The following is a 27,927-nucleotide window of genomic DNA, read 5'->3' as shown; positions in this document are numbered from 1 at the left end:
ATTGCAAACACAGATAAAAGTATTCCATTCTATTATAGTATTTCATATTGCCTCTATGAAATAAAGCAAACTAGTAATGCTCAAGTTGGTCTTCAACTGAAATGAGAAAAAAGTAATAAAGAAGTAATTCTGAGAAAATACCTTCTGCATCAAAACAGAGTGTGTTGATGAAATTTTTGTGACCATCAAGCTCCTGTAGCAGTTGCCCATGGATGTCTTTCACTTTTGCATTCCAAATTCTAATCACAGAGTCGTAACATCCTGTCACAACCAAAGAGTTTGCAGTTGGGTGGTACTTTGCAGTATAAACAAATGAAGGATGAGGGAAAACTGTCACAGCAGATGTAGCCTGTGTTTCGATTTTCCACATTCTAAAAGGAAAGGAAATTAGGATAGCTACTGTATAAAGCAATCACACACACAGCTACATATAACTGATGCCATATTCTGTGCTAATGAGGCTAGAGGCAAATGCATGCAAACACCTAGTGGCACCTGCCACATCCTAGCATTTTTTTCCATCTATACTTAATCCTTTAATATGGTATTTTCTAATAAGAATTAGGATATTGCCTATGACTCTGTATTCCAAGTAAATTCATGATCACATTCTCATTTAATAGATATTTTGCACATTTTAAAATAAACATAAAGTATTCCAAGGAATTTATCAGTCTCTTTCCTTCAGAAGTTATATTATTAAGATATTTTGGGATCTCATTCATTAAAAAAAAAAAAAAAGACACCCCCTCTCTCCCAAAAAAAAACCAACCCATAAAACCCGCAAGGGACATTTAGAATCACTACATATACATAAAAGTCGAGAAGGTTTTAGAAGAACAATTACCTACCAGACACTGATTGTGATCTCAAGGATGTTTTCTTCAGTTCTGAATCTGTTTATCTATTTCCTATCCTTCACCACCCATAGCCATAAGATCAGATTTTTCTTAGGAAGTATTCTTTTGATTGCACCTATGCATTTTATTATGGAGCCTCCCCCCAGAAGAGTTCATAAAGAATGGAATGGTACCGGATCACGAAATCCGGGTGGACAGCACATTTCAGAGAACACACAGTTACAATATGGAAGATAACTCTGACTGCTGTCCTTCCAAATTCTGTTACTGGTGACAATCGAAGAATTTTAAGTTTACCCTGAGGTGGCTTAAAAAAAGTGTTTATTACAAAATTACTGTAAACACTATCTCTAAGAATATAGCGATTAAACTGCAACTTAATATACAAAGGTCACAAACAGTCTACCTATCTTTTAGATCGGTTTTGCTCTGACTGTAGAAAAGTTTATTATTATTTAAAGTTTCAGTTAACTTTATATCAAGGGAATCTTGGGGGAGAAAACTAGAGGTTCCCAGATTCGCTTATATGCTACCCAGAAACAAAGTGGGACAAAAGTTTGGGTTTGGAATCAGAAAAGGCTCAAAGGTAATACTGTCCATGTACGTCCATGTCCATATAAAGGACTCACATAAGCTCTCAAATTTCCCTTCTCTCCAAGTTGCCTTAGAATTCCATCTCACAGATGATACAGGAAATAAACTGGTAGGGCTTTACAACAGTAGGGCGCCTTCAGTCCTAATCCTCCAATTCTACCATGTTTTCACAACAAAATGGCTCCAATATGACAGGGAAAAGAGAAGAAAGACCTTGCCTGAACTTAGACTTCTTTTAAAGAGCTTAAGACAACGGACAAGAAATACAGGAACTAACAATTCATACCATGACGATGCACAGTACACTGAAAAGGAGGCAGACCACTAGAGTTGCATCTTGCTGCCACAAATTGTAAAAAGAACTGAGGAACATTCAGGCCTTATATATATACGACTGACTGAAATTGATATTTACTTCAATATCAAAAATTCTTACTTAATCTGCATCCAAAGCAAAAATAAAATACATGGGACAAACACTCAAAATACCCTTTTTATTACTATATACAAGCAGTAATCAGTGGGAAAAACAAAACAAAGCAGTTCCACACATACAATGTATCATTTAACAATTCTTCTGGCATTTTAATTACGCAATTGCCTGTAGCATTACTAAGTTGCATAACAGAAACAACAGAGAGGAATCTGAAGAGCTAAAAAACAAAACAAAACAAAACTATGAAAACCCCAAAATCTATGAAGTTGCTCTTAATAAAATTGTGCAGTGTCATTACCATATTTTTCCTGTTTTTTTCCTAGGGTTTTGAGGGCTTTTCTTTTAAACCTCAAACAAATTAGGATTTCAACATTAACAGTGCATTAAAATACACTTTGTAATTATAGAGAAAAATGGATAAACATTCAGTCTCAAAAATAATACCATCACATTAAAGTAATTTAACTTGAATTATTTAGCTGTGTATCCAGAAATCCAATAAACTACATACATATATATACAATGTGGCCAATTTAAACACATTAAATGAATCTTAGATTTAAAATATTCTGCCTTATGTTCAAATTTGCAAACTTAATACTGCATTCATAATATGATAATTTCTTCAACAATATGTACCACTGATTTCTTGAAATATAAATCGATTAATTTTGGTGCTGTGCTGTAGAATTAGATCCTACAGTTACTGGAAAAGCTTCACTCTCAAACATATATACGCTAAAGATTAATATAGTAAATACAGCACAAGTAACTGTAAATCCATCACAATTTTTATACAAGTCACACTGCAATAATCTTTAATTAAAACCTCACAGCAAAGTAGTAGTAGTTACTTGTAGTAACACGCCACAGAGTGCACCACTTTTTTTTGTGCTTATGACATTATTTGCCAGAACATTTCAGTCATACTGACCTGACAGTGCCATCAGAAGATGCAGTAAGGAGGTATTGATTATCTTTTGACCAACAAAGATCATACACTATGTTAAGATGACCATAAAATTCTCTCAGGTACTGTCCAGAAGGAATTTCATACACTAGTGAAAATTTAAATAGAAAAATAAAAAATGTGTAAGTATTTACCAGCAGTTATATGCAATTATTAGTGCAAAGTTTAGTTCAGTCTAGGCTAAGTTTCTGCTAGCATAAGTGAACTACTTTCCTTCAACTTCTTATTTTCAGAGATCAAGTACTTGCTAGATACGCATGGACAGCAAGCATATACTTCCATCTAGTGGTCTGAGGTTGTCACTAACATATTAACCCTCAAGAAACTGGTCCCACCTGGTTTAAATTATTAGAGACAGATTACTTTTTTTTTGACTGCTACCTGAACAGTCTTAGAAAAATATTAATGTAGAGATCATTTTCTGTTGCTGTGTGGTAAAGCATTATAAATTTACTGTACCTTGCATTTAAACATTTATTCTGTGTGCAGTTAAAATATTGTTCTCTATAATATAATCTCTAAACTCTTATGATGGGTCTCAGTACTACGTAGTTGATGCATCTGTGAAAAGCAGCCCCCAGTTTAAATAATGTGGAATATCTGCAGTTCCAGACGAACTGTACTGGAACATGGGAAACAGTAGCCTCCAGAAGTTTCTCTGGAGATGTCAGTATGCCCAGGTATCTGACTTTCATAAGAGGTTAAAAAAAAAAAAACAGAAACAAAAAAACTTACATAAAACTTGGGGGGAAGGGTGTGTTACTGAAAAATTATGTCCCTTAAAACCTTATTATCAGCAAGCATGTTTTTACGTGCAAACTGATTTTTTATTTCCATTAGAACTCTGTGCAGAAGTGATATTATTTTGTGCTCTTAAACTGCAAGTACATTACCATGCACTAAAAGCCAACTTTTCACACAAGAACATTTTTCTGAAAAATGCTTAATGCATACAACAATTTAATAAATGAAATTATAAAACAAAACTTCTAAAAGAATTTTAAAAAATACTCATTTTTCCTTTAATTCCGACGTACATGAATTATTGGGGGTGGGGGGGAGGGAGAATGCGTTTTTAACTTACAAATAATGGGATAGCCATTCCTTCCTGCACATGCTGCTGCCAATGTTTTCCCATCATGAGAGAAACGAATACAGAAACAGCCCATATCTCCTCCTCGCAGTGAAAACAGATGCTTGTTTGGTATGCGACAAACCTGGTTTTTCAGGTAAGAATTATGACTTCACAGTTATGAATACTAATTATCCAATGCTTAAAACACATTCGCAGCTCTTGTCATGCATAGGTTTTAAAGAGCCACTGATATCCTAAGCAAATTGAACACAAAAATTCAACCTTGTCCATAGACTGTTCTCTTGTATAAACTTAGGCTCCATTTAGTTTGTATATTAGCTTCTGTTCCATTAGATTTTATTCCTGACTGGTAACAACTTTTAAAAATCTAAAAAAGCTAAAACCAAAATGATTTCCTTAATTTTAAGAGATGTTTAATAACATCTGTCCTCACTTAATATAAATTGTAGAGTTAGATTGTAAGTCTAAACTGTTTAAGGAGCCTAAGCTCAACTTTTCAAACTAGTTGTTGCAGTGTAAACTCAGAAAACTAACTATATGCAAACAAAACTCTGGTTTACCAAATCACCTTTAGCATTTTTCATCTAAATTTCAGTACTTTTTTTTTTTTTCAAATAACTGGAGATGAAACATTTCCACAGGCTTTTTCTAAAGAAATAAATTCAAAGTTTGAAGGCAAATTAAGCTATCCAATGCAGTTACATTATTTAACCTAAACTTTATATACTTTTAAGAATAAAAATAGAACAAATTAGTAAGCCTTCAAAAAATACAAGTAGATCTAGGTAAATACATGTTGTTGGAAACTATATATGCAATTAAGCACTGTAATGCTTGTTAACTTCTAAAATAAAATATTACAACACTGATGCAATTTCAGCTTAGAACAAACTTCTTTTCCTTAAAAGTCATATAGCTATATATAAAATTCACTTCATTTGTATATGTAATTCATATATAAAATAAATTCATAATTCTATAGAGAATCTTGGGAAAGTAACATGTCATCCATCTATCTATCTTTATCTACAGAGACAGCAGAGTCTCAATATGGAGTGATTCTTTAAACAATAATTTACCTTTTAGGTCAACATAAAACAGTTGCTGTAATGTATATAAAGGAAATAATTTTGAGTGATTATTCATTTTTAAACAGAAATATATGCTTTAATGTTCTTTGGAAGAAAGACATATACAACATCATGCTAATCTTACTGAAACTTTTCCACATGACAGCACACAAGAAAATACATCATCATTGCTACTCAGTTCTTCAATGTGTACATGGACTAGTCTAAGAACAAATGAGCTACCAAATTTTATTTTTATGATGGCAAGTCAATATTCTTAGGATCTTATTTCACTTGGTTTGGAATATACACTTATTAGTAAAAAGGTAAAATGTCATCTTGAGAAGCTTTCTGAAAAATAATTAACAGTAACATAAATACATGCTTTAAATATGTTGCCATTTTTAATATGAAAGTTTCCACTGTAAAACAGACTTGTTGATTCTTCACTGTTTTATTATTATCAAACATTACTGGGAAATAACATGATGTCCATATATACATAAATGTTCTTTTTGAAGCGATCTGTACAAGGACTACGGTATGGAAACAAAACAAAAATCAACATTCTCTTGTAAGCAAATGTGCCTTGTGCAATAGGTTTATCATTTGAATTGTTCTGACCTGTGAACTCATGCTAATGCCATTCAACAGAATAACGTGAAATCATTGTATGGACATTCTATGTGGGGTTGCAAAAAGATTCCCATTTCATGATTGCTAATTTCCATTAGCAACAGTGATCTGGGAGCTGGCATGAAGCCACCATAACCTTCATAATAAGGTTCATCAATATAATTCCTTCAGAATTCTGTTACACCGTTAAAAAAAAAGAAAAAAAAAAAAGGTCCAACCAACCAACCAAGAAAACATGTGAATGCAGCTGAGATCTGCTTTTGTGTCTTAATGCCACTACCTGAATAGCCCTACTCTTTCAAATTACTAGAGAATTTTGGAGAAAAAGCATGTGACTGTTCTGGGTAAAAAATGGTTAAATCAACCACACTTGGTTTGCATACGAAGCCAAGCCTCCTCTACCTATTTCTGAGGTTTTCTTATGTTTTATATTTTGTTGATTTTTAAAAAATTCATTTTAATGAAGCACTTGCCTCATAACATTTACATCATAAATATAAATTCATAAACAGATAGCAGATCTTTACATTATTAAAAAAAAAAAGGCAAAAACAAAATGCTTCACCTGTCCAGGCAATCTTGTCCATTTAAATTGCTCTTTCTTCTCCTCTGGAAGAGATTCACCCGTTTTTTTAGATCCCTCACTCTGTAGCTCACACAGTGTTGCACTACCCTGTTCCTGCTGAACAGCCATCATAGAGCGGAAAGAAGGATCAACCTTCAGGCAAACAAGATGAAATATCAGGAGAAAATATTTTCAAAATGAACACTGTGATATTTGAAAAGATTAAAAAGTGCTTTTAACATGAAATGCATTGCATTTTATTTTTTTTCAACTGAAAAATAAATAGATTGGGAAAAGCCTTACACATGACAACTACATAGCAACTATTTCATTTAATGTAACCAACAAGTCAGAAAGTAAACTGGGTTTCCAAAGTTGCATCAATCAGACCATATTAAAGCTTTTTTCAAATAATTAATACTTTTCTATTTTCAGTAACCATCCTCCTTGGTAAAAATTAGTAATGCTCTAGCACCTGGTAAAGGTGTTGTATAAAAAAAGCATTTTGGCATGTAAATGGCTCCAGTGACATTAATCTACTACCTTCAAATCAAAGATACTGCTTCGGTAGTGAAATGCATTCATGATACCAGAAGACATTAGTAGCTCTGTGTATTCAACAAACTATGTGCAAGTGTTGCCAAGACAAAAGAACAGGAGGATTGACAACAATTGTGATTTTAATTGTAGGTGAAGCATATATGCTTTCCAATACCCTGTGAGTTTGCTTACTAAACTTAGCTAAGATTTAAGGAAAGCTTTAATGCATAGGAAACAGAATGCTGTCAAATAACATAGCAGCAGCGTGGCTGACAGGCACAGAGGCCACTGAACACCGGCAGCTGTTCTGATCACTTTCACAAAAAGTCTTTTCGGAAACCTTAACAGGCAGAATTAACCACTTTGACTGTTTTCTTTCAGGCACTAAGTGTCCACAGTAGGGTGGATTACACTTAGTTCCACCGACTAAAAAGTGAGGTTGGATGCCTACTACGCAAGTAGAAACTGATTTAGAAACTTAATTCAGTCGCCCACACATAGGCGTCTGCTTCCATGTCAGATGCTCTGCTGTATGAGACATCCATTTTCACATCTACCAGCCCATGCAGCAGATATGGGAGACCTGTGCCCTTCTGGAGAGGCAGCAGGAGACTAGACAGGACTGTAAAAAGCTAGTTATATACTAGCTATCCTATATCATATACATAAATATAGCTTTTATATACATGCATACACATATACACAGGCACAAAGGCTAGAATTACTAGCATCTACAGAAGAATCTCATTTATATATATTTAACTTACATGATCTGGCAGTTTTATGCCTCTTATGGTTACATATAAAGTTGATGGGTAACGATTTCTAGGACATTTTGCCCACCACTCATAAACCTCAACAACATTTGAATGTGACCTGGTCCTTGGAGGTCTTGGAGGTGGGTAATACAATTGCAGACGCAGTTTTCCGTCAATGTTTAGAACTCCATTTGCACCTACAAGCTGAAAGGGTGATTAAAAGAGAAAAAATGTGTTAACACAAAATTAATAAAAGTCATTTATTATAATTAAAATCAAACAACTACAGTCTAAATTCTGAAATCCACTTCCCACTGGGGAAATTTACTATTCCTAAAAGCGGTAATGAAGTAGGCATGCATTAAATATCCATCCCCATGAATAAACAATGAAGATTAAAGCTCAGAACACAGCCTACTTTTGAAACGTACTTCATATCCACTGATTCAATGTTAACATCCACTTTTTTTTTTTTTTTTAAATCAACACTTCCTGGAATCACCAAAATCTCAGTGGACTGTCAATGCTGCAAAGAGCATCTTTCAAATCTGCCTCCTCCCCCACATTATTTTGAATGTTGCAGCAAAGGCCACTGGTAAGGCTTTGATTCAGAGCAGAAGATATAGCAAAGCAGCAGCCTTTCTAACTTCAGAGGAAACAGAGTTCTGTTAAACTAATGGAATTAGAGTGAACTGCTGTTACGTTTTAAAAATTAAGTTATACTATTAGAAGAGGATATAAACTGGTGCTTATGCTTTTCATTCTGCATATACCTATTGACGTTAACACCAACAACTGTTTATCTGGATGCTTCTGCTTTGACAGACACAGGTGAAAAGATAAAGCAAAAAGTAATGAACAAGAAGTCATTATTTTATTTGTATTTATGAGTTGGAAATTCATCCATCTGTTCAGTATTAGACTGTGTTGAATGCCAGGATGCACAGTTCCCATCAATATACACCCAGAGAGGGGATTCCAAACCCCTGACTCCTGCAGATTCATCTTGACTTGAGATGAGAAGAGACTCAGTCTGTAAGTATCTGGAGGTCCCTCCCCTTCCCCAAAGCTTGCAGTCAGTCAGCCTCTCCAGTGCACCTGCTGCTTTGGACCGGTCAATGGCTGTCAAGATCTGCTATCCACAGGGGCAAGTGAAAACTAACAACCCTCAGGCAAGTTAAAGCATGTAATATCTTGTCAGCTCCCAAAGGCCAATCAACAGGCACATCCAAGCCTCTCCTAAAAGGGGAAAAAGGTACATGATGTGCAGGCTAAGCTGCCTGTATCTCATTGCTGGATCATTTCAAACTCTGCAACTAGAAGTGACAGGCATTTTATAATTAGGCTAGCGAGTCTTTTCAAAGACTGGTTAACTAAAAATGCCACTAGAATACAGAATAGCTGAGGTATAGATATCAGCAAATTTGTCCTTTTCTTTGCAGAGACAGTCTCAGGAACACAAAGAAAACCTTCATGACGTTTAGTATTTCAACTCATTATATTCCTCAGTGTATCTGCTAATTTTCTACCAAGTTCTACACTCAATGAATAAAGAAAATCTCACACTTCTTATGCTTCCTTTACATTCTTTACTGTCAAACTTTTCTGTACCATGAACTTTATGGGGGGAGGGAAGGAGAGGGAAAGAATAAACAGCCAAGCAAGCAAGGATTTGCTTTTCATGTCTGTTGCCTGGAAATATTCAAAAAAGTTTTCCCATTTAATAGAGTTAGTTTCTATAGATAATTTAATAAAAGTGTTTGTAATTTTTGTTTCTTTATTTGAATATTCACAGTACCTTTAGAAATGCCCAACAGATTTTTCGGAAACCACATTCCTGAATTTGTACTTCAGAGTTGGCTCTTACTTCATTCATACTTAGAAAATCAAGGATCTGCAAGCATTAGTGGGAATATATTTATATTTCTAATGAATATATAACTTCATGAAAATAAAAAATACTACTGAAAATATTCTAGATGTGATTCATTAAGTTAAGCAGATTTCAATTCTAGGCAATTACAAAAACAGTACTTCTTCCACAAAAGGACAGAACTAGAAATAGCAGACCCTTTTGCATTTGTCTGATGGCTGCTTATGGCCTATTAAAAAGAAAAAAAAAGATCATAAGCAAGTTCAGAAAATATTCATGCTTCCCACTTTATCATTAAAAAAAGGAAAAGGTTGCTAGAAAAGAGATATCGTTCACTGATTTCATATGTAATTTTCATAAGTCCTTTATAGTTCGCCAGAAACATCTGTATATTTACCTAGCTAAAAAAGGGCAAAGAATTAATTTTCCTTTTCTAACTCCATCAGTTATGACCAAGATTTTTTTGATTTTTCTGGTCTGTAACAGGAATCTTCTGATATTTAGCCACTCCTGGAAGTCTATATGGTATACAAAAAATTGGAATCATGCTATCCTCAAATCTGTATTTCAGAAACCACACCAAAGTCAAATAGCAGGCTTTCAGTGTAGTCATACTTTTGGTTCCAACATTAACATTATTTTCACGAAAACTCGTCCACACAACTGTAATTACTTTTGTGCTAAGCAACCAGGGACTTCTCTTAATTCTATAAATGTGTTCATTTATGAATATCACAGAACATAAAGAAACATCTGGCAATATTGTATATACAATGTATTTGAAACATAAGTAACATGGAATGAAAACATTTATTGTACTAGGTTTCCATTTTTATGTTAACACTACAGAATCTCTCTTGTACACAGTCTTTACAAATATTGAAATATTTAAAGCTCAAAGCATGCTGAAAACCTTACAATTTTTCCTATGAACACGAATTTATTGGGGGCTGAAGTAATAACTACTGTGTAAAGAACAGGAGAGGAAAAGCAGAAGTCTACAATGTTAATGGAAAACAATATAAAAGCTTGTTCATCGGTACAAGAGAAAAGAGGTGTCGCTACAGGCAGACGAACTCCATTTTTGAACTGCTGATACTTAGGCATCTTTCCGTATTTCAAGAATGTGAAAAAGTTAAGTTGTATCCTTTCCGTGTGGGGCTATGACTCCTGATTTGGAACAAACTTAGCAGCCTTTCCCAGAAGTTTCTCAACTGAGTCAATAAGAACGGTCCGTCCTCCTTACTATTATCAAAACAGGGATTCTTAACATATAAATAATGATTATTAGTATTAACTAACCCCAATATCATTTTTTGGCATCTCCACTTAATGCTTTATCTTTAAGCTATGTTATTAATCCAATATAACTGAAAAAGAGAACTGAGTCAGTTAAACATATACCGTTGAAGCAGCATAGACAGAAAATTGTAACATGCAAAAATCTGATGTAAAATATTTAAGCCTTACCTCAAAGAACAGGATTACCCTAGGACTTTCTTCAGTATTTTGAATAAAATAACTAAAACGCTCATTAAATATGACTTGCTCCTCCCACTCTGGAAGCGTTGATCTAAACTGTCTGAAATCATACGGTTGCGTCATAATAGGAAGAATGTGCTCTATTCGCTCTTGTTCATAGTAAGACGAAACTTTCCTCTTGCTGTTTGAAAATTTCCAAACAGTTACATTTGTTATAATGCCTTAAAAAAAAAACTCGCGCAAAGCAGTATTCCAATTACTGAAAACAAAGAAACATACAAGATGCATTCACTTGATTTTAGAAAGAAAATTCCAAAACTACCCCAAATTTAAGGCAATTGACCATATATGTAGAAATAAGAAAGGCTGAAGTACAAAATCCTAAAAATTAAGTTACTGTAACCAAACTTGTGCATAATGATCCTGATGGAGTCTACTATATAACTCTGTAAAATTTGGTTTGCAGGATAATTATACAAAATGACAATCGAAACAAGTCAGTGAAGTGATTAGAAATATGGAGAACCAAACTTCATTTCAGCATTTTAAAAGTGCTTTTATAAAAAAAGGCAAATGCTATTTATGCCACATGATTTTTGCTTACTTATTCTCATCTTGGCTTCTAAATATTTTGAGATTTGGGAATTTTTCTCTCTGGAAAGAAGATAGAATGAACCATGCTGTAAAAGTGTGGACCTTGAGAGCAATACTGCAATGTAGAGCATTTACAAGTGCCAAAAAGAAAAGAGGAATATCACTCTAATTTTCTCTTAGATATGCATTATCAGAGACGTAGAACCTAATGAATGGCCTTGCAAGCTTAAGTTTTAGCACTATTTTTATTTACATATTTCGTTTTCTAGGGAAGAATCAATGTATTGTAAGAATCATTGACAACAGAATCAGTTTATTAAAAAAAGTCACCTATGATTCTTCTTGACGTATAAGCCAGTTCTCTGGTCAACAATATGGATTTTAACCATAGGATGAGATACAAGGAGATCAGTTTTGAGTCGATCAGTTCGATGGATATAAACTCCCAACACAAGATCATCATCAAAAACAAATTTAGACTGAGTTGAAATTTCTGAACTGTTCATTTCCTCTACATTTTCTGCAGCAACTTCTGTGTTTTCTTCTAGAAGTAGAAGCAAAGTAAATAGAGGTTACTATATTCTGTTACTGACAGTTAAAAGTATTCTCTCAGCAATCAACAATAAAGCAATAATATTTCGTGTGTTCTCTATGTAATAGGTTAAAATAAAATCAGCAAATTTGCAGCATTTTATACATGGATAAAGGTATACATGAATATGTATTAATTCATATAATGTATTTCTACTGACAAACTTCTTTTTTTAATTTAAAACTCAAGCTCTTTCTCTTGACTGATATAGGTTCTTCTCTGCCATGATGAATTAAAATCCATATAGCTCAATATCCTGCTACAGACAGTAGCCTGTAACAGTTTCTTAAGGAAAATGTAAGAAACAAGATACGCATCAACTCATGCTTTCTATAGTGCGTCTTCCCTGAATCTACCAACCATTGGTTTAAGAACTTCCTGAATCAGATATTACAGTGAGACCACTATCTTAATTGTTATCAAAAGACCTATCCCTCATTAATTTGTGTAACCTCCTTTTTCTGAACCCATTTATTTTGGCTTCCACACCATTTTGAGGAAATGAACTCCAAAATTTGACTATGTGTTGCAGGAAAAAGTATTTCTTATGTTTGAATTGAGTATCAGGTTAAAACAGGGGTCATATACCTTTTATAATATATAGCAACTAAAAATGCTGAAATAATAAAGACAATCAGATTATGCATCTAAGTACTACGCTGTAAAGCTGGTACGTATTAAGCATAATAAATTAATATTATGCTCAAAAACAATTTTTAACTATTTATCAATTTCAAAAGTATTTCTAGTAAATGAATTCTCAGGATTTTATACAATTATATCAAATTGACTTCCTTACAAATTAAGCTCAGAATTGGGAAGCACAAAAATACAATTAAGTAAAGGAAACATAAGTAACTTCAACAGCAGTCTCAGTCACTTCTGTGTTACTACTATGTTAAAATGTGCCTTAGAATCAAAAAAAAGAAAGAAAAAAAAAAAGCCTTGGGTAATAAAACACACCATTCTAACATTTTGATGGCGAACCTTTTTTAGTTTTTCTTTTAACTTTCCTTGCTTTACATTTCTGTTTTTCCACGCCTTCCTCCAGTTTCTGTCCTTCTGATGTAAACAGTCTTTCCAGGGACTGACTTTCATTATCATCTTCTGCTGGATAATGCTGTAGCTCTGAGAGGGACATTGCACTGCAATGTAATCGATTACTATCAGCAGTTATGTTCTATTGCATATGTGGATACAATTACTCATTACCATTATTAATCCATTTGAAACTTCCTCTTTACTTCCCCAACCCATCATCTGTGCATCTTCAAAATGCAACCCTTCCCACCTCCTTTTTTCATTTTTTTCCCCTCCTTGTTTCCCGTTAATTTTCAGACGATTGTAGAACCATTCATGTGAATAAAGCTAAGCCAATAGTTTTTTTGCTGAATCAGGGCTATCACTCATCACCAGTAAAACATGCATAAAATTGTTTTAAATTAATTAAGAGATGGTTCCACAGGAAATAAAAGTCAAATAGTAATGGAAGATATTTTTTAAAAGTTAAACAAAATCTGCAAGTTAAATATGAATCTTGGCAGCATTCTGAAACAGTATCAGGTAGTAATATTTTTTCCATAATAGCATCATCTAGTTAGTTCGTCACTTAGAAAATATGTACAATTTATCAGAGAGCTTTTGCCTATCTTAAAACAATATGAAACACTCTGCTAAAGATTTAAAGACACATTGACTACAGTTTATCACGGTACCTTGTTTCAGCTTCACATAAAACTGGCATTTCTTTCTTCTTTTTCTTCTTTTTGCCCACTTCATTGTTCAATACAACTTCATGGCTTTGAACAGTGGAAGTAAATTCAGACATCTGTTCTTTAAGTTTCATTCTTATTTTCTTTTTAATTGCATTTGCCTCATCCTCAGCTACATGCACCTGATAGGCTTGAATTAGCTCTTCTTCCTCCTCTAATTCAGTTACATTTCTCACTTCAGTCAAGGAATTTTTAATCTTTCTATCACCTTCTTGATGAGGTACATCTGCTTGTGATTTACTTTTTGTTTTTTTCTTTGGAACATCATTACTCTTTTTTTCAAAACTCTCCAATTTAACTTCATATAAAATTTCCTCCTCATTAAATTGTTCTTGTAACAGTGATTTCTTTTTCTTCTTGTTAAACTTCGGTTGCTTGTTCTCCTCTCCACTAACAACATCATTGTTTATTTTCTCTGCAACTGAAGCTTTCTCTCTCAGTTTATTTTTTGTAAATCGGGGACTCTTTTCTTCAGGATTATACGTGTTGTTTATAATTACTTCATCATTCCCACTCTCTTTAGCTAGATCAACATTACTTCTAAAAGTGTCAAGCTATAAATAAGAATATAAAACATCCTTGATAATAAAAATTACATTCTAAGAATAAACATAGTACTTTTTAATGTTATTTCTTTAAACATTACACAAAATAAAATAAAATCAAAAATTAATTACCTTCTTGTTTAAAATTAACAAGTGACAGATTGAAAAGCAACAGATATTTCATACTGGAAAAAAAAAACAGTTTGTATTTAGGCACTCCATCCTGATTGTTGCTTCACTGTTTCAAACAACTTTTATGTATATCCAACAAGAAGACAAATCTACTCCATAAAGATATGCCAATGTTTTACACTATGGAAGATTTGGAAATAACATGCAGTACCAAAATAAATATTTACATCCACTTAAAATGTAAGTTAGAGGCAGACTCCAGGTTCAGTTGTTTGGACTCTGCTGAAAGTTGGCTGCCAAAGTTTGACACTGAAATTTTACTAAAAAGTGCTAAAATTAAAAAAATTGATTTCCCTTAAGCCATTTTTTAAGAAATTTATAAAGCTGAAAAAGAACATTATTCTTAGTAGACTGACAAAAAATAGTCAATCTAAAGCCAGTCCAGTAAAAAAAAAGAAAACCTAAGATTAGTTTCAGTTAACACATTTATCTTTACATTCCTTCTGCCCACTTTTTGTGGTTTTTAGAAAACACATTGTAAACTTTCCTCCCTCCTTACAGGTTTGTTTCCCCTATTACTCCAAGGAAAATGTCCAAACAACACCGTAACTAACTAAGACCCGATTCTGTAAGGAGCTTGACACACAGATCTCTCCTCTTGCACAGATTAAGTCACTGTGGTTCATTTACTCTGTTGTCTTAAAAGTCTCTGGAGTGTTGAGATGAAACATTAATAGAAAGGCTTTAAAACATTAAGAATGCAAATAAAAACAAATATACCTGGAAAAAATATTAAGTATCTACATTTAATCTTTTCTTTGCCAAGGCCTTCTTCCTCCCTCAATAAACATAAACGTCTTTCCAGCCTACCTGGGATTCTTCTCCCATTTTAAGAAATGTGTTAAAAATGCACAGAAGCCAAGACTCCTTTTGTACTTTTTCACAAACACTGAACATGGAGGCTATCATAGGCATTTCTTGAATAAACAGTCTATGCAGAATGTAAAAATCATGTTTGTCTCAAACATTTTTAAAAAGGGGACAGTATACAAAAAAGAATATAATCACAAAAATCTACAAACTTAAAAGGGAAGAAAAAAGTATTTGACATGGCCAGAAAATGAAGCTACAATGGCAATGACGCTTTGGAGGATCCTGACTTAAAAACGCCCACCTGCCCAGCAGTGAGAATGATATGCCTGATTAGGAAGAGAAGTACAGTCTATATGCAAGTCATCACCTCCATAACATATTCCTTACATTAGCTTAGCCCGCATTACAATGATCTTAGCCTGCGAACCTTCATCATTACTCTGTTTTATTCACATCTGACATTTGAAGAGAGAGTGTGGACACCAAGGGAGGAATTATACCTATTGAAGGAGAAGGTAGGAAAAAGAAAGTAAAGTTTGGAGTATATGAGTAACAACAGAGAAGGGAGAAATTAAAGAAGCCTATTATTTGTATAGGAAAATTGTCAAATAAAAGCAGTATGATGAGGAAAATACACAGAAATGAAACAGAAATATAAGCTGAAGTCTGAAACTAGAGAAAAAGCTTTAAAATGCACTAACTAGAAATACTGATGATAAATATTAAATGACAGTATCAGGAATAGAATATAAAAGAGTGGAAAAATAGGGTCTAGAATTTCATGCAAGGATGTGTACCTATTACGTCAGAAAAATCTAAAGCCATTCATATATCATTTCAGTCAGTATGTTTATTTTTAGTACCAAATATCTAAAAGTAGTTTAAATTATCTCAAAATCAAATCATGAAAAATCCTGTCTTGTACCTTCAACTTTTTCTCACCTAAATAGACCAGTAACATCCTTTTTATTCACAAATCAATAATTTAAGAGGATGTGAAAGATTAAATACAAATAACTTGAGAGACAGAGAAAGAAAATAACATTTTAAGCAGCAAGCTTTGTATTAACCAAATTAAAACAAAAATAAGAACGCTTTCTCATGTGTTATCTACTTCCTTATCTGCATTTTTACTGGGTAGGCTTTAAATGCAGAGTACAAGGAATGAAGGCTAGAACATAGCAGCAATTGTTAAGACCCAACAGTTACCAACAATCAAGATCATGTAAATTTTTTTGCCTTTGATAGATCTTTAATCCATTTCTGCTGCCCCAAAACTACAATTTTTTGAGAAAATCAAAACTGAAAACTAATTTTTATTTTAGAAACTCTCAGAAATGTCACTCTCATATGCAAGAATCATTTCCTCAAAGAAAGCTAGCTGTTGCAAAGTCCTGCTCGAAATATTTACTGGCATCTATTATTTATTATACCTATAAACAAAAACACACATCCACAAATACCTGACATGAATAATAGCAGCCTATACTTAATTACTGCAAATTTATTCTTAGGAAGAAAAAAATCCTCATAATGAAATAAAACACTATCGCAAAATGCAGCAAATTCCATTTGTTGAATCTCCACAATTATCCAATGAATGTCAGCTCATGGAAAAAAATGGACTATAAAACAGACCTGAGAAACTTCTACAATCTCAAAGCGCAGCAGGGGTGTCTTACATATAAGACAGAAGCTAAAGGACAGAATTAGCCTGAAAAAACCTACAAAATGTCCATGTTTCCCCAAAGAAAAATTGCAAGATTTTTCAAGGCTGGAGATAGACTCATTATTGGTACCCTCATCAGATTCAAAATTCCAAGCTGTCATTTAGGGCCTTATGAAGAAAGGGAAAGAGTGGACTCAGTGAGATAGAAGAAAAAATTTCAAATGGATAAACCCATGGATAAAGTCCTGCCTCAAAAAACTAAGCCTTAGTTATCAATGTGTGCCCATTCAATAGTGTAACCTGGCCAGGCTGCAATCTAGGAAAGACTTTCTTGCCTCCCTTGCTTTTTATCTGGTAGAAAGCATCACTGATATTTTCCTGCTTAAAAATTCTCTTTTCTGATATGAAATTTAGACAGAAATAAATAAGCTCAATCATTTTCACACTGACTTTAGACATGTTAAATCATTGCCTGGTTTGAGGCTAACCTCATTCTAATAAATGGAATAGGAGGTAAAACTGGGAAAAAATAAATACGATATTGTTGGCTTGGAACGGATATTAACAATTTTCCTTTCTGACTGCATCCCATTGCTTGGTTTTTGCTTGTTCTTTTTCAAAAGCAAAAACTGGAATCTCATTTCAGCCGTGCCTTGAGGCCTCGCACCCACTGCATCTCTGGCTATTGAATGTCAAACCAGATCTTTTACTTGCAACAACTGCTATCACCATCTCTGCTATGATCCCTTCATTCTGAACTGTTGTGACTTCAGACTCCTCCTACCCCACTGATATCAGCCTTTCCCATCCCAGTCAGGCCACTGCCTTTCTCTCCAGGAGGACTTGGCAACAGCAAGTTGCGATCTCCTGCAGTTCCAGAACAAACTTAGCAATCTCCTGCAGTTCCAGAACTCAGGTTTCAAGGAGCTGATGGATCATGAATGGAGAACGTTTTGTTACTTTAAGAAAGGCTAGATCCAGTAAAGAAAAAGGAAAGAAGCAGGCTGGAACATTTCCAGTAGAAACATGCTCTCAGCCGTGACCTGTTCTTGATCAAGACTGTTCATGGCAAGGGACACAAGGACAACCATCACTGATAGATTTCACATATTTTCAAAGTATGTGAAACACTACAGAGCTAAATTATATGAAGTGAACAGAACTGAAACAGAATCAGCCAGACACCACCATCTCCTCCCACACCCCACATTTATTTCTGACAAAGAAATTACAGGTACTTGCTCAAGCTTTTACAGAAATTTCTACTGGAATGTAAGAACCAGCATGGAAAATATCAATCTCAGGTCTTACAACTTTCACAGAATCACAGAATCGCTGAGGTTGGAAGGGACCTCTGGAGATCATCTAGTCCAACCCCCCTGCTCAAGCAGGGTCACCTAGAGCATATTGCACAGGATTGCATCCAGGCGCGTTTTGAATATCTCCAGAGAAGGAGACTCCACAACCTCTCTGGGCAACCTGTTCCAGTGCTCTGTCACCCTCACAGTGAAGAAGTTTTTCCTCATGTTCAGATGGAACTGTCTGTGTTTCAGTTTGTGCCTGTTGCCTCACGTCCTGTCGCTCGGCACTACTGAAAAGAGTCTGGTCCCATCCTCTCGACACCCTCCCTTCAGATAGTTGTACACGTTGATAAGATCTCCTCTCAGCCTTCTCTTCTCCAGGCTCAACAGGCCCAGCTCTCTCAGCCTTTCCTCATAAGAGACCTGCTCCAGTCCCCTAATCATCTTTGTAGCCCTTCGCTGGACTTGCTCCAGTAGTGCCACATCCCTCTTGTACTGGGGAGCCCAGAACTGGACGCAGTACTCCAGATGGGGCCTCCCCAGGGCTGAGTAGAGGGGGAGAATCACCTCCCTCGACCTGCTGGCAACACTCTTCCTGATGCACCCCAGGATCCCATTGGCCTTCTTGGCCACCAGGGCACATTGCTGCCTCATGCTTAACTTGGTGTCCACCAGCACTCCCAGGTCCTTCTCGGCAGAGCTGCTTTCCAGCAGGTCAACCCCCAACCTGTACTGGTGCATGGGGTTATTCCTCCCTAGGTGCAGGACCCTGCACTTGCCTTTGTTGAACTTCATGAGGTTCCTCTCTGCCCACCTCTCCAGCCTGTCCAGGTCTCTTTGAATGGCAGCACAGCCCTCTGGCGTATCAGCCACTCCTCCCTGTTTGGTATCATCAGCAAACTTGCTGAGGGTGCACTCTGTCCCTTCATCCAGGTCATTGATGAAGTTGAACAAGACTGGACCCAGTACTGACCCCTGGGGGACACCGCTAGCTACAGGCCTCCAACTAGACTCTGTGCCACTGATCACAACCCTCTGAGCTCTGCCATTCAGCCAGTTCTCAATCCACCTCACTGTCCACTCATCTAGCCCACACTTCCTGAGCTTGTCTATGAGGATGTTATGGGAGACAGTGTCAAAAGCCTTGCTGAAGTCAAGGTAGACAACATCCACTGCTCTCCCCTCATCTACCCAGCCAGTCATTCCATCATAGAAGGCTATCAGATTGGTTAGGCATGATTTCCCCTTGGTGAAGCCATGCTGACTACTCCTGATCACCTTCTTTTCCTCCACATGCTTGGAGATGGCCTCCAGGATGAGCTGCTCCATCACCTTTCCAGGGATGGAGGTGAGGCTGACTGGCCTGTAGTTCCCTGGGTCCTCCTTCTTGCCCTTTTTGAAGACTGGGGTGACATTGGCTTTCTTCCAGTCCTCAGGCACCTCTCCTGTTCTCCATGACCTTTCAAAGATGATGGAGAGTGGCTTAGCAATGACATCTGCCAGCTCCCTCAGCACTCATGGGTGCATCGCATCAGGGCCCATGGATTTGTGGGTGTCAAGTTTGCTTAAATGATCTCTAACCCACTCCTCCTCCACCAAGGGAAAGTCTTCCTCTCTGCAGACTTTCTCTCTTGCCCCCAGGATCTGGGGTTCCTGAGGGCTGGCCTGAGCAGTAAAGACTGAAGCAAAGAAGGCATTCAGTAACTCTGCCTTCTCTGTATCCTTCGTCACCAGGGCACCCACCCCATTCAGCAAAGGCCCCACATTTTCCCTAGTCTTCCTCTTGCTGCTGATGTATTTGAAGAAGCCCTTCTTGCTGTCCTTGACATCTCTAGCCAGATTTAATTCCAAACGGGCCTTAGCCTTCCTCGTCGCATCCCTGCATACTCTGACAACGTTCCTATATTCCTCCCAAGTGGCCTGTCCCCGTTTCCACTTTCTGTAGACTTCCTTCTTCTGGTTGAGTTTTGCCAGGAGCTCCTTGCTCATCCATGCAGGTCTCCTGCCTCCTTTGCTTGACTTCCTACTCATAAGGATGCACCGCTCTTGAGCCTGGAGGAAGTGATGTTTGAATATTAACCAGCTCTCTTGAACACTCCTTCCTTCTAGGGCCCTCACCCATGGGATTACTCCAAGTAGGTCCCTGAAGAGGCCAAAGTTTGCTCTCCTGAAGTCCAGGGTTGCGATCCTACTTGGTGCCCTGCTTCCTCCTCGCAGGATCCTGAACTCCACCATCTCATGGTCACTGCAGCCAAGGCTGCCGCCGACCTTCACATCTTCAACCAGGCCTTCTTTGTTTGTTAGTACTTTGCCAGACTATAATGAAATGTTCCAAATGGGAAGCGTTTTGATACACGCTGTTCCTAAGTTCTTAGTTTTTTAGTGTTTTAATTGTTATAAATCTACAGCTTCAGCAAAACTGTAATAATAGTTAGGCTTCCATACTGATTAATGTAGATCTTAAAACAATTCTTAATATGTGTGTGCACCATTAACTTTCGATTCAGTTCACCGTGACTTTAAGTGTTTCTAGTCAACTCTGAAATACTAGTGTTTTACATCAAAGTCTCTTCTGGAACGGAGTGGAAGCCAATTTTAAAACCAAAGTAATCTTCAGATGTTTGAGTGATATATAGTTGGATATGAATGTACAATTATGTGTTCAAAGATATTTACATCATACTTACAAAACATAGATTTAAAAACTCATGTTTCACCAAAGAAATAAATCTAAGCAAGGAGGAATTTATCCTTGTGCTTATATATATGCCAGCAAAGCAAAAGAAAAAAAATCATCTTTGACTTTTTTATACTATATTTTGGACATTATGTTGCATACTAAAAGACATACAAAATTAAAAAAAAAAATATGCATGCAAATACCAACTTTGAATTGTTAAGCTCAAGACAAAATTATGTTTCAGTATGACAACACTAAGAAGTATTTTACAACTATGCAGAAAATAGTTGTATACAATAAGCAAATGTTAATTTCTGATATTACAGAAAATACAACTCCTGTATCTTAAACAAATATTAGAGAATAAAATGAACATTCACTTCCAACATCTGGTATGGATGCGACAAAGAAAAGATTGAAAACATAAATCCTAACAAGAGGAAAATAAAACACCCAGCACATTTGTCAATTAAGCAATTTTGTTTTAATTCCAAGCATTATGAGTCAATATTTGGGATCTATAGGACTCTTATTAAACATTTATTCTTGTGTTCAAGAAAAAGACCGCAATCTGAATCAAACCTTAGCAAACCTCTGAGGCTCTTTTAATCAGAGATATGGCACAAACAGAAATGTCACCTAATGATAAAGTGAGATTGATACAATCATTCCTAATCTGCAAGTTATACACTGCAGCCCAAATCTTTAGAACAACTCTTCAGAGATGTGTACTGCCTAAGTACACATGTAATCACAACGGGACCACAAAGATTAGCACATACAGAATTATGCTGATTACTGGGACCATAATGAAAAAAAAATTGTTTTAAATGTTGTATAATAGTGTTTGTAAATTCTTGTTCTCATATCAGTAATTTTAGGAAATGTAATAAAGTTGATGGTTATCTCCATTATTATAAATTCTCACCAGTTGTCAATTCACACGTATTGCACGTTTGTATCTGTATTACACAGGTGCATCTGTACCACACAGATGTATTACTTAATCTCAAAACTAAATACTATTATGGCCTGTAAGCCCATCACTCACACTGTGAGGAAGTCCTAACATGGAAAAAAAAAGTATTGACAGACTTTTAATAAGAGCACGTCTGCATGTGCCACTTACTCTGAATAACTCTGGCGTACCTCCAAACTACTAGGATGTATTTCTGTTGCACAAACAATAAATAAATACCACACTGACAATAAAAGATATGTACACAAAGATACTTTATATTTTATTTTTGTAAATGTTTACAAAAACGTATTTTCCTGAACTTTTTCCATTAAGGCAACCAAACAAAACTTGGATGTGTTCAAACTCACCACAATATTCTCTTGAGAGTGAAACTTCTTTTTCTTTGATTTCTTTCTGTCTGTTAGGCCAGCATAACTTCTGAAGATTTCCTCAAAGCGAACTTTGGTTTTTGCCTTTGCCTCACTTTCAACTGTAAAAAGAAGCTAGACTATGCTTTACCTGCTCAGTAATCACCGTTGCTAAAATAGTGCCTAATCATGCTTTAAAATTGCAATATATGACAATTACTTTATTAGGAAAAAATTACCAAGAAATTTACTTGGAACTCAGTTAAGAATTTTCCCTGACAACGTAAGCTTCATGAGGATAACTCAGCAGCAACAGCGTGCAAACACACCACGCAATTACTTGTTGCAGAAGTCAGCACTGTCTAAGATTTTGAAGGGCGCCCATAACAGGATCAGCACAAGACCCTCAGCTAGCTGAAGCAGATGACAGATTATTGCCCTCCCCGTTCACATGCAGTAGCACACTGCTGCTAGAGGTGACACGCTGCTTGCAAGAGGAGGGCTGGGTTCTTACTGAAGCTGGAACCCAGAGGAGACAAGCAGCCGCTGCTCCCCGAGATGGAGCTGTAACAGGCTGGAGCGCTCACAGACTTGAACTCCGCAGGAGCTGAGACACTGCCTTTCAGTGAATCATGATACTGCCATCAGCACCATTTCAACCCTTGAAGCAGGAGGTGTTCCAGCTCCTCCCCTGAGGCATGCTCATTTGTAGCCAAAGAATTAAAAATGCAATTTGGCACATCGCTAAAAAAGGCTACTGTATCTTCAGCTATTATATGTTTACCATTAGAAGTAAAATCCCCCCCCCCCCCCCCCAAAATTAAACACACGGAAAATCAGCTATGGACACTGACTCAAAACTAAGCCAATACAGCATTACAAATTTACAGACGGAAGTAACTCCTATCATTTACATCTAGTTCTGATTATAAAATACATATTAGAAATCAAACACAAAATAATCTTACCTGCTGGCATTTTCAGTTCTGAATTAAGAGTGGCTCAACACACTACCCGCTTCTTCCTCTGAATTCATCATCCTATTTGAAGTAATTGACAGCTTTAATGACCAAATTGGCCCATAGACTTGATACTACAAATTCAATGCATACTAATTAATATCAAGGATGAGTACAGGTCTCAAATCAGGCATACAACACAAACAGTCTAAAAATAGATATTTGTCTAAATTATGACAAGCTCTCTGTCCTCGCATCTCAGCTCAGGTTTCTCACTATCCATCTGATACTTGTTATTTGTGAATAAATAAAATGCAATGCTACAACAATTTAAATAACTATTTTTTTCTGGGTAGCTAAATATCTCAGTACTATAGTATTTCCATCTTAAAAAAAAAAAAAAGCTCAATTTATCTAAATAGTGACCCGTGAAGCCATTTACAAAGAAGCCTTTCTATCAGATTCCTATCTTGATAGTATCATCAAGAAAGCAACATTTTAGTCAGCTGATAGCCTCAAATGCAAAGATTCATAGCTGCCAGCAAATCCAACTTCATTGCAAATTTCTAAATATTTACATTTACATAAAGCATTTGTATTTCATATAAAACATACAAGCTGTTGCATGAAAGTCATTTCTTTAAAGAAAAAATGTTAGGCCCTCCTGGTGGGGCAGAAAAGCTTAAAAATGCAATCCAAGTAAAGCTTAAAGGCAGATAATATTATACAGCTTTATCTTCTCATCAACAGAATTCAGAATGTTTTACAAAAAACTTTAATACAAAATAGTTGCTTTGTAAACAGTGGAACTAATGAAGCCTCGCTCCCTATGAATGCGTTATGTTCCTCTTAGCCTTACATGCAATAAACTATTATACCTACCTATCCCCCCAATAGTCCATTAGGCAATAGCCCCAAGTTCTCTTCGCATAATACCTTCTGTTATACCCCACCATCTAATGCCCACAGTACACCCAGACTACATCCATCCTAGTAAATTAAGATGTACCAGAAGATACTGCCAGTCTATATGGTTAAATTATCCCTGGCACAGTTTTAGTCCAAGCCAGCTAGCATTCTCCCAAACAACACTACCTACTACTTACAGCAGGCTAGTCTGCCAACTGGCCACAGCAAACAAACAAAAAAAATCCCATCCCAGAACAACAACACCCAAAAAAGGCAAAGACCCGAGGCTGGTTTGGAATTATGAAAGTACTGATTAGTCAGCTGCCAGGTTTCATTAGTTTATTTTGTGTATCAAGCAAAAGCTTTTATACTAACTATCCTACAGTCTAAGCCTGTTTGAAATGAGCAAGGATGACCAGAACTGCCTTCATATAAGGAAAAAAATGTTTTGTTCCATAATATGTTTCATCATTTCACCAACAGGGCAGCAATATTTTCCCTTACTAAAATATATTTTGCCTGATAAAGCAAATCTTTACTGTCACAATTAAAACAGTAACAGTTAAAAATAATACAAATGTCTGATTCTTACAAGATATGAAGAAGAAAACATAATTAAAAATAAATCTGCCTTTGAAGTTTATACTTAGATACATAGGAAGCCCATTCTAAAAGTACCATGGTCGTAAGTGCTGCTTTTCAATTAGACAATTCACAATCAGCTAGAAAATATTTATAATTTGAAAGTGTAGAAAACAAAACATAGTTATAAAATATAGCAGAGTCTATCACTTTAATCATTCATTGCAGATAGCAGGAACACAGAAACTGCTGTTATGATTAGCTTAGTGATTTCAACCACCTCTCAGAAAAACTAGTGCTTTTAGATTTATCAGAAAGAAAAAAAATATGAGAAACAATACAGAACAATGCTGCAAAGTAAGCATGGTGCATACGTAGTCCAAGCACGAAAACAATTTTATAGCCAAATGATAAATAAATCACACCACAAAAAACTATAGGCAAACTAATTTTGCAGATATTTTTGCTTATCATTGAACAATCACCTTTCCAAGGGCTTTGTTCATCTTATTTCTACCACTATTCTCCTCTGTAAAATGCAGATTTATGAAATTCACCAGTGAGTTCACTACACTGTATTTACCTCTATTTATTCAGCAGAAGAATTTATCTTAAGTCTTATGACAGCACTGTTATTTCCAGCATATTTCCAAGTTAGAATTACATAACCTTTGACACAGTTCATTAAAGCAACTAGAACTTGTGTAAATATAGCCCATTAATCAACAAGGGTAAGAACAAGGGTGTTTGCTCTGTATAATCTCACTTTAAAATAAGAGAAATTTAATCTTACCAGTTCAGCAATCACAGTACCCCAATCTGAAAAAATTCATTTATCATTGAGGTGCATCTGTTAAATGGTATTTTTGCATGATCAGTTTTCATCTTTTTTATGTTAGCTAATATAAGGCAATGTTTCCAGGAATGACAAAAATACATACTTGGGTATATGCCAGCCATCAAGAATAGCCAAGAAAACAAAATAATAGAGCCAAAGCTTCCAAGAATTTACTGGACACTTTCTGAAAATCATCTAATTTACTGTCCTCTAATACTTCACCTTTATTTATAGATATGTTTTTCCAATTCATCAAGCTGTTGCTGTCTTTACAATACCTATATTTTTTTTTATCTGTAATAGAGATGTTTTCTATCCCAAACACATCACAAAGCACACAATTCAGGAAAATTTCTTTCATTAACCACTAAAGAAAAAGAAGTCAAACCTATAATATAACAAAGAAGAACAAATTTGTTCAATGTTACATGGTAGTAAGTGACAAATCCCCTATTCAATTAGGGTCACTGCTGAAACTGAGTTGACAGAATATAATTGTGCACTTCAGAATTTTAATGAAATAAACCCCACATTTTCCCACTATTGCAAAAAGCAAATGTAATCATCAAGTGACTGGAAACAAATGGAACCAGACTTTTAGATGAGATCAGTCATCACAGTGAGATAACTTGGGTTTTACTAATAGGTTTCTCATTTAAATATTTACAGGTATCACTATTTCTTGAGAGCTGAGAAAGGTTTAAATCAGAATTATAAAGCAAAATAGCACTAAAGAATCTGTCACTATTTACTAATGATGGATGTGATACCAAAGAGGAGCCCATTTTTATTCATGAAAATTAAGTATTTTATTCAAGAAAGCTGACTGCCAGTATCACTTAAAAGCCTTATTATTTCCACATAAATACCTATGAATCAGCATATCAAAAACATTACTAGAGGCACTCCAGCTTTCTAGCTTTTTAGACATGCCTGTAACAACCTTGTGCCTACATTACTTTAAAAGGACATTTAAAGGAGCTGATACTATCTATCCATTTGAGTTGTGTAATAGTAACATACCAGAAAACTTTAGTTTCTGAGTAATCGTCATGTTTTTCCAGAACTCTTGGGAACTTTTGTTGGTTAGAAGGTTGAATTAAAATCAGTCTGATACTCTGATGGCAGAACTATGGATTTCAGTTTCCGATGAAGCAGTATATCTCAATTAATTGCTTCGTACATTTTTAAGTCTCTGCCTTATCATAGGTTACAATGATAAAAATGGGTTCTCTGCAACAGATCACGCTCAAGTATTTATTTCCCGAACGCTATTTTTCTTTGCGTAGAGGAATAACGGAAAACAACGAAGATATTAAGGGGCACGAGAAGCACACACAGCATCACGGCACTAACGGATGGGACCGAGGCGCGCGCCGGCCCCGCTGCCGCCGGCCTCGCCCGCGGGGCGCCCGGCGCCGGTCCCTCTCCACCCCCCTCCCCAACCCGCCCGCCCGCCCGCGCGCGCCAACGGCCGCGTCACGGCGCGCGCTGTAACGGCTGCCAACCCCCAGCGCAAGCCCCCCGCCCCCGGCGGGGGAAGGGGAGAGGGGAGGGCGACTCCGAGGGAAGGGGGGCCGGGGGAGGGAGCAGCGGCAGGGAGGCGTGCCCCAGCCTACCCGCCTCTGCGGCCGCGCACCCAGACGCGCGGCGGGACTCCGGCCGTGCGCGGGCCTTCCAGCCCGCAGAGGGGGCACGGCCCGGCGTCGCCCCGCTCCCTCCACCCCCGCCCAGCAGCTCCTCAGCAGCGCCAGGGCATCACTCACTCGGGCCTGCCGGCTTCACGCTCAGCGCCGTTACCACGGCCAGGCGGTTGTTGCGGCTGTCCTGCCTTCCCCCGTCACTGGTCTCTCCCTCATCCCGGGCTCCCCCTTCGCAGCGCCTCCCAGTTGGTTTTGCCGAAAACAACCAGAAGCTGCCAAGGAAACAGCGCGCATGCGCGCAGGAGGGCGGAATGGAGAACCCGCATGGCTTGTGTTTCACGTCGGGTCGGTTTAGGTGGGGCACCCCCACGGCCCTTCTTGCCAGAAGGGGGCGTCGGCTGCACGGCGGCGATGCGCATGCGTGGTGAGCCACGGAGGTTGGAGGGAGCGCGGCTGCGCGGCAGGGCCGGGTTCTCTGAGAGCCGTCGCGGCAGTTTGTAGGGCACGCGGGGGAGGTCCTCGTGCGCATGCGCACGCGCAGAGTCAGCTGCTGGGCTGAGGCTGCCATTGTGCGTGCGTTGCCTCTGCGCCGCCTCGGTGCTGGGCTGTTTTCGGGCTTGGCGCCCGGA

The 27,927-nt window shown here is 36.9% G+C and overlaps 1 protein-coding gene across 4 annotated transcripts in view; it reads right to left on the bottom strand.

Annotated features, from left to right (window-relative positions):
- The window catches only part of AHI1 (Abelson helper integration site 1), a 109,326-nt gene extending 81,632 nt beyond the window's left edge, over positions 1-27,694 (bottom strand). Inside the window, exons 1-13 of one of the 4 annotated variants that reach the window (XM_067293687.1) lie at positions 27,422-27,694; positions 23,336-23,407; positions 22,368-22,489; positions 13,782-14,392; positions 13,054-13,211; positions 11,805-12,018; positions 10,869-11,061; positions 9,324-9,419; positions 7,535-7,729; positions 6,228-6,380; positions 3,945-4,077; positions 2,825-2,948; positions 142-371 (exon numbers count right to left, since the gene is read on the bottom strand). In XM_067293687.1, the coding sequence (XP_067149788.1) occupies positions 142-371; positions 2,825-2,948; positions 3,945-4,077; positions 6,228-6,380; positions 7,535-7,729; positions 9,324-9,419; positions 10,869-11,061; positions 11,805-12,018; positions 13,054-13,211; positions 13,782-14,392; positions 22,368-22,489; positions 23,336-23,345 (2,239 nt within the window). In that variant the 5' untranslated portion in view covers positions 23,346-23,407; positions 27,422-27,694. Of the gene's footprint in view, positions 1-141; positions 372-2,824; positions 2,949-3,944; positions 4,078-6,227; positions 6,381-7,534; positions 7,730-9,323; positions 9,420-10,868; positions 11,062-11,804; positions 12,019-13,053; positions 13,212-13,781; positions 14,393-22,367; positions 22,490-23,335; positions 23,408-25,610; positions 25,958-27,421 lie in introns of those variants that run through there. The other 3 variants (XM_013959112.2, XM_067293688.1, XM_067293689.1) reach the window with 3 other exon arrangements.
- Between the last annotated feature and the right edge of the window lie 233 nt (positions 27,695-27,927).

The sequence above is a fragment of the Apteryx mantelli genome, chromosome 3 (assembly GCF_036417845.1).
Source record: "Apteryx mantelli isolate bAptMan1 chromosome 3, bAptMan1.hap1, whole genome shotgun sequence".
NCBI lineage: Eukaryota > Metazoa > Chordata > Aves > Apterygiformes > Apterygidae > Apteryx > Apteryx mantelli.
The sequence above is the reverse complement of the archived record's forward strand: the minus strand, read 5'-3'. Positions and strand labels throughout refer to the sequence as shown.